Source organism: Symphalangus syndactylus, chromosome 3 (genome assembly GCF_028878055.3).
Source record: "Symphalangus syndactylus isolate Jambi chromosome 3, NHGRI_mSymSyn1-v2.1_pri, whole genome shotgun sequence".
Taxonomy (NCBI): Eukaryota; Metazoa; Chordata; class Mammalia; order Primates; family Hylobatidae; genus Symphalangus; species Symphalangus syndactylus.
The window spans coordinates 14,200,938-14,213,213 of NC_072425.2; the positions used below are offsets into that span (position 1 = coordinate 14,200,938).

The 12,276-nt window shown below is 45.9% G+C and overlaps 1 protein-coding gene across 4 annotated transcripts in view; it reads right to left on the bottom strand.

The window, feature by feature from the left end:
• FUBP3 (far upstream element binding protein 3) overlaps nt 1-6,002 on the bottom strand; it is a 59,044-nt gene extending 53,042 nt beyond the window's left edge. For all 4 annotated transcript variants that reach the window (XM_063635853.1, XM_063635852.1, XM_055270690.2 and 1 more), the window contains exon 1: nt 5,748-6,002. In XM_063635853.1, the coding sequence (XP_063491923.1) occupies nt 5,748-5,831 (84 nt within the window). In that variant the 5' untranslated portion in view covers nt 5,832-6,002. The remainder of the gene's footprint in view (nt 1-5,747) is intronic.
• Nucleotides 6,003-12,276: the final 6,274 nt, after the last annotated feature.

Genomic DNA, 12,276 nt, shown 5'->3' on the forward strand with positions numbered 1-12,276 from the left:
CCCATGATATCTTTTCCATGGAAGATCTTTAAACAGCCTATAGATCAAATGCTAGAAAAGGCCAACCCAGCCCAAGGTCATGCATCGGCTTACAGACAACTGAGACCTCCGAACTCTCCATCCAGAGCTCTTTCCATTAGAAATTTCAGATAAAAACCAGAGATGACTGACTCACAATTTACAAAAAGGTAAGTAAAAAACTGTTAATTAGGCATCCCAAAGAACAGTATAAAACAATAGCAAAATGGCGGGAATGAAGACAACCCAGAGAGTGTGAATGCCTCATGTCAAAAACACAGCAGCTACTCAGCTCCTACGGATTATCGCTGTGCAGGCTGTGGGAGCAGTGTGGCCACATCTTTTCTAGGGAAACTAGAAATCTCTTTTTTTTTTCTTTTGAGACAGAGTCTCACTCTGTCGCCCAGGCTGGAGGGCAATGATGCAATCTCCACTCACTGTAACCTGTCTCCCAGGTTCAAACAATTATCGTGGCTCAGCCTCTCCAGTAGCTGGGATTACAGGTGCATGCCACCACACCTGACTCATTTTTGTATTTTAAGTGAAGGCAGCGTTTCACCATGTTGGCCAGGTTGGTCTCATCCTGACCTCAAGTGATCTGCCTGCCTCGGCCTCCCAAACTGCTAGGATTACAGGCATAAGCCACAGTGCCTGGCTGAAACTTTTTTTTTTTTGAGATGGAGTCTTGCTCTGTTGCCCAGGCTGGAGTGCAGTGGCACCATCCCGGCTCACTGCAACCTCCACCTCCCAAGTTTAAGCAGTTCTCCTGCCTCAGCCTCCCGAGTAGCTGGGATTACAGGCATGTGCTACCACACCCGGCTAATTTTTGTTATTTTTAGTAGAGACGGGGTTTTGCCATGTTGGCCAGGCTGGTCTCAAACTCCTGACCTCAAGTGATCCACCTGCCTCAGCCTCCCAAAGTGCTGGGATTACAGGCGTTAGCCACCATGACCAGCCCGAAATCTCTTTTTTTTTTTTAAATGCAAAATCCCTCTAGTTTCTTTTGTTTTCTGAGACAAAGTTTTGCTCTTTTCACTCAGGCTTGAATGCAATGGTGCAATCTCGGCTCACTGCAACCTCCGCCTCCCACCTCAGTTTCCTGAGTAGCTGGGATTACAGGAGCCTGCCACCACGCCCAGTGAATTTTTGTATTTTTAGCACAGATGGGGTTTCGCCATGTTGACCAGGCTGGTCTCGAACTCCTGAGTTCAAGTGATCCACCCGCCTCGGCCTCCCAAAGTGCTGGGATTACAGGCGTGAGCCACAGTGCCCAGCCAAAAATCACTCTAGTTTTTAAGTGTTGGTGCTGTGTGTGTCAAACAAAGCATACCTGCAGGCCCACAGTAAGTCTTCTATAGCTCATAGGCCACAAGTTTGAGAACTGTGGTCTAAGTAAATTTCTATCTATGAAATAACTGGTATTTCAGAAGAAATCAGTTTGGTAATACACATGGGCGATCAGATTTTAAAATAAAGACAGCCAGGCATGGGGGCACAGTGCCTCACACCCATCCCAGCGCTTTGAAAGGCTGAGGTGGGAGGATTGCTTGAGGCCAGGAGTTCGAGACCAGCCTGGGCAACATAGTGAGACCCTGTCTCTATCCCAAAATAATTATATTATATGATAAATTATCACATTATGAATGTTCTCACCTGCAAATGAGAAAAGCCTTAGAGACATACAGTGGAATATATAGTTTATTTACTATCTACTTTCCAATACCCAGTATGAAATTCAGCACTTCCATTAACATGTGGTGGTGCATACACACTCAGTAACGTCACCAAAACCCTTTAAGGAAGATTCACTCTGCCAGGTACTCTACTGGGTCCCAACAATGTAAAGCTACAGGAGCAGCCCATGGATTTCCTGCAGACACTAGTTTCCTTCAAGTGTTTATGAAAGCTGAAATGAGTGTACAGGCAGGAGTTAGTCCCTTGTGGAATGCTGACTTGAGCTATTCAATCACTGGACATGTACAAGACAGTGTCAGTGGAGTACCACTTAGATCTCTTGAGTGTTCAGTACACTTGACTGAACCGGGAGTCAAAACCATGTGTTAAATGAGCCTCTCAGGGCGAACCCACTGGCCAATGAATGGAGGCTTTTTCTTCTCATGGTAGATGTACAGTGTTCTCTTAAAAAGAAACTTAGTGCTTGTTCTAAAAAGTCAGAATCTTCAAGCATTAAAGTTCTAAATCAGCCCAGGGTATACAGCACATATCCCAAATTACCTACTGCTCAGGCTTAAAGTGTTAAACAGCAGCACTGGGAGAGATTTTCAGGAGGACTGTGGAACTTCTGAGGCCCCACACCAACCAACGTTTCCCCAAAATAGGTGCCAGTGAAGAAGAGGTTGGGGCCTAAAAATCTGTCAAAAGGTTATTTTCTACTGATCCTACAATGGCTTGGTCACACTCATTTGAGTGTAGTGCCACCATGATGCTGAACTCCACGAAGCACCATTTAGACTGCATTCTGTATCAACATTAAATGCTGTAGTTATACAATCCAGAGGCATTGAGTGGGTCTATCTAGATCAAAACAGATCTAATGCTTTTTAAAGTCCTAAAAAGTATTAGTAGTTTCTCGGAGAACAACTTCTATTTAGGCGATGACTGGCAGACTGCTAGCTGGTCCAGCTTGTGGAAGGCTGCTGTCAACCTATAATGCACTGTGGCATCACGCTATCCTAACAAGGGATTGCTCACGCGTGATGACAGGTGCTACTAAATTATCAATGGCAGACTTTCTAGGAACATTTAAAAATATTTTTAGGAGAATGGAACAACATAAACCAGACTTGGAGCTACTCATCCAGAGGTCCCCTTGTAACCTAGGCAGACAGTCAGGACAGAAGTGCAGAGGACGGCTGTGGAACAGGATTTTGTCTTACCTGAACTAGTTGAAGAAACACCACTTCTGCTAATCAGCCAATGACTTGGGAAAAGTAGACAAGATGTTTTTTAGTATCCAGCAGTTTTTAGATCTTCATCCATGGAACTGAATGAGATCACATTTCTTTCTTTCTTTTTTTTTTTTTTGAGACAGTGTCTCGCTCTGCCACTCAGGCTGGAATGCAGCGGAGCGATCACAGCTCACTGCAGCCTTGATCTCCATGCTCAAGCTAGTCTCTTGCTTCAGCCTCCCAAACAGCTGAGACTGCAGGGGTGGGCCACCACAACCAGCTAATTTTTTTAATTTTTAGTAGAGACAAGGTCTCGCTACGTTGCCCAGGCTGGTATCAAACCCCTGAGTTCAAGCCATCCTCCTACCTCAGCCTCCCAAAGTGCTGAGATTACAAGCATGAGCCACTGCGACTTGCCCAGATCACATTTCTACTACCCTATAGAATGGATGTAAATTACCTGCTTGTGCCAAACATTAACTCACTAGACTTCACACTGCTGGGGAAAATGTTTACATTTTATTTGACATCTTCAGAGACTTCTTTTCAACCTAGGAATACCATGCTCAGAGTAAACTAACAACTGATGCACTTTGCTGCAAAGAGTCCAAAGATATACACTGAGGCTTCAAGATGTCAGAGGGAAAGCCTAGTTGATAAAGTGTTGGACTTCACACACCAGACTTAATAGAAACTGCAGGTTCAAATCCCAGCAGGGTCAACTGAGACTCTATTACGATCTGCTAGAAAACCTGAGCATGAGACACTTTACTGCTCTTTGACAAATTTAAGAGGGCCTTACAGACTGTCTCTGGGGTTTATGAGGAGACATAAAAGGGGAAAAAGCTTTGCATTTAAATAAATATACTGTCTTTTAGTTCTGTTTAATGGGGAGAAAAATCACATCTCTGTAACATGCTGTGTATATAACAAAGAAAAAGAACTATCACCTTCCAGATGCCCAAATGAGATCCTTTGAGTATGTTTACCATCAGCATACAGTATTACAGATTTCTAACGTTCCATTCTTGCCCAGCAAATCTATATACAATAAACCTAAAATTACCCACCAACCTGTTTTTTTCTTTAGTTTTTAAAGGCCATCAAATCCTTGGAGATAGTATGGACCTCCAGCTGTTAACATTCAGAAGCAACACACTTACAGCCCTGTCTCCATTGGGCTTATTACTGCTCCAGTCAATGGTGCATTTCAGAGCTGAGAACAATTCCAATGAAGTTTTCACTGCTAGTAGTAAACACCACTGCTTCAACAATCCACATTAGGTCAGCATTTAACAGAGGGTCTCCCTCTGGAGCAGGTTGTCCAAGAATATGAGTTCAACCACTGGCTCAAGAGAAGCGGAATGTCTTCTCAATGGTTCAAAATTCACTTTATGTTCAACTACAGGCCTTCTGCAAACTGAGGATCTGAGCCCTTTAGGGCAGTGACTATAATTCTTCCCGGACATAGAAGGCCAACAAGGTGACTGTCACACATCAGCACAGAGCGAAAGCCATTACATATTAGTAGCCAGGGAGAAACAAGGTTCAGGACCCTGTACTGTAGAGGAGAGCACTGTAACACGCCAGCAAGCAGAGTGGTGGAAGGGGAGCTGGGTGGCATGTTCATCCATTACAGCCACGGGTGGATCTGAAGTCTAAGTAAGATGGATACTCACTACTGTACTGGTTGGCACCTAGGCAGTAAAGTAACAATTCATCAGATAAAATTTTAGGTGGAACCACAGGTTTGGAAAGTTCTGGGATCCAATATAATGTCTACAGGAGCATCAATATATAACATGAAAAGTCAGTATCAGGGAAACAGGTAGGGTTCCCTCCCCTGGAATACTGGAAAGAGATGTAAAGACCATATCTTCAAGCGCCCGAGTGAAGACCTTCTTCTAATACAATGACTCCTGTGGCTTTCTGTTAGGAATCAAGCAGTAATTAGTTATAGCCCATCTTTTAAAGTATCAGTGCGCTTACAATTACATAAGAAGAGACGAGGACATAGACACTTAACAGAGGAAGTTTAAGTGTTAAGGCTAACTTGTAAGTAAGTTTTAGATACAACTGAAGAACACGTTCTGTTCTAAGTATCATGCCAGAAGCCAATAAGTATTTTTGGCAGGTCCCATATTCACTCTCTGTGGAAGCCTGGAGCCTTTTAAAACCCAGTTAATTTAACTCTGACAAAATGCACGACATTGTCAGACAGTAAAGTTTCAATGTCGGAATGAGGCCGTATCATTCTCCCCAGCAGAGGCAAGCTTGCCATGAGAAATTTCTACATCTTGGGGACCACCCCCACACATGTAACACCTCCCTCTCTCACCTCTCCAAAGAGCACCCTCACATATAAGATGCCCTCGAGTTCCTTCTACTCAACAGAAAGTCTAAAGACGAGGTTCCCCAAGTTTTAACAAGCTACTGGGCGTGAGACAGCTGCTTTACGTCTACACCCAGATTCTCCCCGTGGGCTTCCCGGACCCCTCCCCTCGCGAGGTTCAGAACCCCGCGCTAGCTACACTGTGGGTCCAGGCTGGCCGCTGGGGCACGATGGGGCCAGACGCTCTAAACAAACCCTTTCCCAGCGACTTCAGGCAGCTGGGAGACCCGCCCGACAGGTCGCGCCTGGGCCTCGCAGTGGCCTTATCCACCCGGCTCCTCTCGGCTGTAGGAACCCCACGGAACGGGCCCGGCCCGGCTGAGACGTCGGTTCAGGCGGCCTCCCGCCCCCAGGCCCGAAACCCTCTTCCCCGCCCGCCAGGCCCCGCCTCGGGATCTCGTGCTCCTGCCAGCCGGCTGCGCCCGTACCTGCCGGACCCGGTGCAGGGCATCCACGAAGCCCTCGGCCTTCATCCCCACAGGAGCGCTCTGCCCCTGCACCAGCTCCGCCATTACCGCCCCCGCCGCCGTCGCCCCCGCCGCCGACGCCGCCGCTCGGCTCCCCGGTCCGGCCTCCCGCTCCGCTTGGGGACCCGTAGCCGGAAAAGGAAAGTCGCCCTACTTCCGGCGGAAGGGAAAGCCGGGACGCTCTCAGCTAAAGGAGCCGCGTCTGCGGGGCTGGGTAAGGGCACGTGACCTTCGACCGATCGGAAATGGGGGCGGGACGGCAGCCCCGGAGTGGGTTCAGATCGCGGCCTCAGTCTGAGCAGCCGTCGATCTCCAGGGTCCGGTAGCGACCCTTCCCTTCCCGGGCGGGATTTGGTCCAGGACCGTCGATGGCGTCTTGACAGGTCCCCGAGGCTAGGATGTGGTCCCGAGGTGTCCGCTGTCGGCCGTTTGGAATCTCAGAGGGACTGACGTGGCTCTCCCAAGACGGCACCCCGAACAGTCGTGGTTCATCAAAAGCCTGGTCCTGGGCAGCACCTCCCTGAAATGGCTGTTGGTTGGGAATTTGGGGGCTGAGCTCTTTGAAAGGGCATTGGGACAGCATCACAGAATGTCAGTGTGCCACATTTGCGGGGAGTCCTGGGCCCCAGTTCTTAACACTGCAGTTTGCATGAGGATGGGCCGCCGCCACTTCCGCCTGGGGTTGCCTGGTGACGCCCCCAGGAGGGACGCGCCCACTGAAAAGCCAGCGTGGTGTCCTCTTACAGGGTCCTTCACAAACTCTGGGACTCTGGGGGTGCAGGAAATACCACAGGACCGTCATTACTCCCATACCTGCTGAGTCACAACTGTATTGCAGGAGGCTTCTTGGAACGCCTATGTAACTTTAATGGAAGTGACCAGGTATAGATCTTCTATAGCAAGGAAGGAATCTTAGTGCTAGAATTCAGTTGAGCCTTTCAGTTGGCTCTTCTTATAAGTGAGCAAACAAGTAACAAGGTTTAGCGGGCGCCCATTTTTGTGTTAGCACGATTGCCCTCGTGTTTAATATTTCCCAAGCCCTATTATGATAAGGAGTTGGACTTAATGAAGAACCATGTTGTCGAACATCTTATGCCCATCTTGAAGTTGTGAAGGAAGATGAGCACCAAGAAAAGGAAATAAATAAAATCCAATATCGGCCGGGTGCGGTAGCTCATGCCTGTAATCTTAGCAGTTTGGGAGGGCAAGGCAGGCAGAACTCTTGAGCCCAGAAGTTCCAGACCAGCCTAGGCAGCATAGTGAGACCCCGTCTCTACAAAAAATATAATTAGCCGGGCGTGGTGGCATACACCTGTAGTCCCAGCTACTTGGGAGGCCGGAGGGGGAGGATCACCTGAGCCCTGGAGGTCGAGGCTGCAGTGAGCTATGATCCCGCCACTGCAGTACAGCATGGGTGACAGAGCAAGGCCCTTTCTTGGGGAAAAAAGTCCTAATGACTTTCCTTGATGACCCCACCCTCACCCCTCACTGTGTCATTATGCCAAGAGAGCTTTGGGCATTCTAAAGAAGTATGAGGAATACTTGACCAATAACCAAAGCATAGTTCTTTATTTGTTAATGACTTCTCTCCTAGACTGTGAGTTACTTTAGAACAGAGACTTATTTTTCCCTGTATCCCTAGGGTTTGGCACATAGTAGGTGCTTAGTAAACTTATTTTGCATTCAATAATGCCAAGTAGAATAATTCATAAATTATGGCAAAATAAAAGAATTTGGCAAGATTAAAGATCACTTTCAGGAAAAATGTTCCAACCCCTGTTCAAAAATACATAGCTTGCTGTGTTGTTGAAGTGCCAGCATGAGGAGGACCATGCCAACACATCCATTTATTGCCAACTCTGGGTGTGTTGAGCGTTTTAACTTTGCTATGCTTGTAAAAATCAAGGAATGGCAATGGTATCAACTTTCATGAACACGGTCGTTCAAGTGAACCAAGTATCAGTGATAACTTCTGTTTTGAATTTTAGAAATATATCTCTGAGGTTAGAATGTTGATTCATGCATATTCCAGCTGGCTTTCCCTGAGTATAAATAGGGAAAACAAGGCTATTGGCCCAAATGTAAGTTATAGTCCAAGGTTTGGTCCAAAGACCGGAGAATCCCTAAGTAGGAAGACAGTTTTGTTTCCCCCTCTTTTACTGGTTGAGTAACTTTGAGCAGGTTACTTATATTTGGGGGCACAGAAGATGAACATGACCCTGAGCTTGTCATGTGCACTGTTAATTGTTCTACTAACACCCTCGACTTCGTCATCTTGTTGTAGCACTTATCACAGTTGCTTTTAAATCATCATGCAGTTATATGTTTATTGTCTGCCTTTTCCACTAGAATAAAGCCTCTGCTGACATAAGGTCTATGTTTGTCTTGTTAATTGCTCTCCCTACCACCTACCACGAATGCCTGGCATTTGGTTGGCTCTCAGTATTTGTGAAATGAATGAATGAGATGATCTTGTCCAAAGAAGAAAGGGAAAGATTCTTAGAGGTTAAAAAAGAAAAATTCGGCCGCGTGCGGTGGCTCACACCTGTAATCCCAGCACTTTGGGAGGCGGAGATGGGCAGATTACCCGATGTCAGGAGTTCGACACCAGCCTGACCAACATGGTGAAACCCCATCTCTACTAAAAATATGAAAAGTAGCAAGGCGTGGTGGCGGGCACCTGTAATCCCAGCTACTTGGGAGGCTGAGACAGGAGAATCGCTTGAACCCAGGAGGTGGAGGTTGCAGTGAGCTGAGAATGTGCCATTGCACTCCAGCCTGGGCAAGAAGGGCAAAATCTTGTCTCAAAAAAAAAAAAAAAAAGCCAGGTGCAGTGGCTCACACCTGTAATCCCAGCACTTTGGGAGGCCCAGGCAGGCAGATCACCTGAGGTCAGGAGTTCAAGACCAGCCTGGCCAACATAGTGAAACCCTCTTTCTACAAAAAAATACACACACACAAAATTAGCCAGGCGTGGTGGCAGGTGCCTGTAATCCCAGCTACTTGGGAGGCTGAGGTGGGAGAATCACTTGAACCTGGGAGGTGGAGGTTGCAGTGAGCCGAGATTATGCCACTGCACTCCAGCCTGGGCAACAGAGCGAGATTCAGTCTTAAAAAAAAAAAAAAGAGAAAAGAAAAATCCACATACTGTGGTTGTGACTAGTTTTGCAAACCATTCCTATTGATAACATTGCAATGCCTCTAGATACTACTAACTAGAAGCCTTGATAAAATGAAACTGTATCAATAAGGAGAGTCTAGGTTATGCTACAGTAACAAGCCTTAAAACCTCAGTAGTTTACAAGAATACAGGTTACTTCTCACTGGATACATGAACATGGTGGTGCTTCCATTACATGTCCTGTTTACTCTTCAGCCAAGGCTGATAGCAGCCTCTGTCTGGAACATTAAGCTTCATCAGGGCAGAGGAAGAAGCGAGTGACAAAGCATGAACTGGTTTTTAAAGCTTCTGCCTCAAGTGCTAGGCACTACTTTTGTTCGTGTTTTATTGGTTGGAGAATGTTTGCCTGTTGTCAATAGGATGCAGAAGTAAGTAGCATACATTGGCTTTTAAAGCTTTTGCCTAGAAGTGAGTGGCATATGGCACTTCTGCTCACATTTAAGTGGCCAAAGCAAGTCGTGGCCAAGCACTGATCAAGTGGCAGAGAAATAGAGTCTATCTCCAGGGAGAAACAGCAAATATGTTTGAATAGTAACACGATTTTTCAAATAAATCAGGAGGAAAAAAATAAGCATGGAGAATGTTGTACAGTAGATTTTAAAGGATATAACGTGGGTGGTTTCCAGGATTCGTTAACTACCCTAAAGACCCTCAGCATCTGGTCATTTGTAATTTGGGGAAGCTTTGCATTGCCATCCCAAGATCTGCGTTGTTTATATCCCTGAGGCAGAAATAGCTTATAGTGATTAATCGTGAGTGAGAGAATTCTCCATTTGGAGATTTTCACAGGTCCCCAGACCAGACCTTTTCCAATGTCAAGGGCCCACTGGAATTTCAAGTGCAGACTAAAGAGCATGTCAGCATGAAATCTGAAAATTTAAAAATAGAATTATTAAGACTCTCCAACACTGACTGAGGGATACAGGCATGCCTTGGAGCAATAGGAGCGATCCAATTATTGGAATAGTGCTCTTTATCTTAGCATCAGAGAGTAAATTAGAATCTACCTTTAATGGGGAATGCATATGTATATGTATATATGTAATTGTCACTTAGTGATAGGACTATGTTCTGAGAAATGCATCATTGTGTGAACATCTCAGAGCATACTTACACAAACCAAAATAGCATAGCCTACTGCAACACCTAGGCTATATGGTGTAGGCTATTGCTCTTAGGTCACAAACCTGTACAGCATGGTGCTATATGGACTACTGTAGGCAGTTGTAACACAATGGTAGGTATTTGTGTATCTAAACATAGAAAGGATACAGTAAAAATACAGTGTTATAATATCTTTTTTTTTTTTTTTTTAAGAGGGAGTCTTGCTCTGTCTCCCAGGCTGGAGTGCAGTGCCGTGATCTTGGCTCGCTGCAACCTCCACCTCCCGGCTTCAAGCAATTGTCTCTGCCTCAGCCTCCCAGGTAGCTGGGATTACAGGTGCCCACCACCACACCCAGCTAATTTTTGTATTTGTAGTAGAGACGGGGTTTTGCCATGTTGGCCAGGCTAGTCTTGAACTCCTGACCTCAGGTGATCCACGCGCCTCGGCCTCCCAAAGTGCTGGGATTACAGGTATGAGCCACCGCGCTCGGCCCAGTGTTATAATTTCATGGAACCACCATCGAATATGCTGTCCATTATTGACAGGAATGTGACTGTATATCTCCCCGATTCCACCTTTGGCATTGTACCACCCTGCTGGTACCAAAGAGTAGTGCTACACCATCAAGTAATTTCAAAGAAAGTTAGTAAATTTGGCTAGTAAATTTTTGGGGACCACACTTGTCCAAAACAATCTATTCGGCTTTCACACTTTAAAAAAAAGCATTATTTTTTAATAGAGACAGGGCCTTACTGTGTTGCCCAGGCTGGTCTTGAACTCCTGGGTTCAGGCAATCCTTCTGTCTTGGCCTCCTGAAGTGCTGGGATTATAGGCATGAGCCAACACAACTGGCCCCTCAAAATTAATGATGTAGCCAGTTATAGAGCTCTGGATTGTAAATAATTCTCCTTTAGAAGACTGAAGGCATCTCTTACTGTCTTCTAGCATCTCATGTATATATATATATGTGTATATATATACACACACATATATATATACATACATATATACACATACATATATATACATACATATATATATATATACACACACACATACATATATTTTTTTTTCTTTTTTTTTTTGAGATAGAGTCTCACTCTGTCACCCAGGCTGGAGTGCAGTGGTGCAAGCTTGGCTCACTGCAACCTCCTCCTTCTGGGTTCAAATGATTCTACTACCTCAGCCTCCTGAGTAGCTAAGATTACAGGCATGCACCACCATGCATGGCTAATTTTTGTATTTTCAGTAGAGATGGGGTTTTGCCATGTTGACCAGGCTGGTCTCCAACCCCTGACCTCAGATGATCCACCCACCTTGGCCTCCCAAAGTGCTGGGATTACAGGCATGAGCCGCCTCGCCTGGCTCCAATATTTCTCCAAACAGTTTTATTGCTGGGCATGGTGGCTCACACCTGTAATCCCGGCACTTTCGGAGGCCAAGGTGGGAAGATCCCTTGAGCTCGGGAGTTTGAGACCAGCCTGGGCAACATTGTGAGACCTTGTCTCTAAAAAAACAAAACAAAACAAACAAAAACAACAAAGTGCTTGTACCATTTTTCAGTTTTTTTCATTCTTGTAAGCAACATGTGAACATTCCAGTTTTCCAGTTTCTTCACCTACTTGACAACATTTGAGTCTGGTCAGCATTTTAAAAAGCTGAAGTCTAAACTTCAGCCTTTTTTTTTTTTTTTTTTTCCTTGAGACAGGGTCTCGCTCTGTCACCCAGGCTGGAGTGCAGGGGCGCAATCTCAGCTCACTACAACCTCCGCCTCCTGGGTTCGAGCGATTTGTCTGCCTCAGCCTCCTGAGCAGCTGAGACTACAGGCATGCGCCACCACGCCCAGCTAATTTTTGTATTTTTAGTAGAGACGAGGTTTCACCATATTGGCCAGGCTGGTCCCGAACTCCTGACCTCGTGACCCGCCTACCTCGGCCTCCCAAAGTGCTGAGATTACAGCTGTGAGCTACCACGTCTGGCCAACTTTAGCCATTCTAATAGGTGTGTTGTAGCATCTCATTGTGGTTTGAATTTGCATTTATTTATTTAGTTATTATTTATTTATTTTTCCAATACAGAGTTTCACTCTTGTTGCCAAGGCTGGAATGCAATGGCAAATGTCAGCTCACTGCAACCTCTGCATCCCAGGTTCACACAGTTCTCCTACCTCAGCCTCCCAAGTAGCTGGGATTACAGGCACGTGC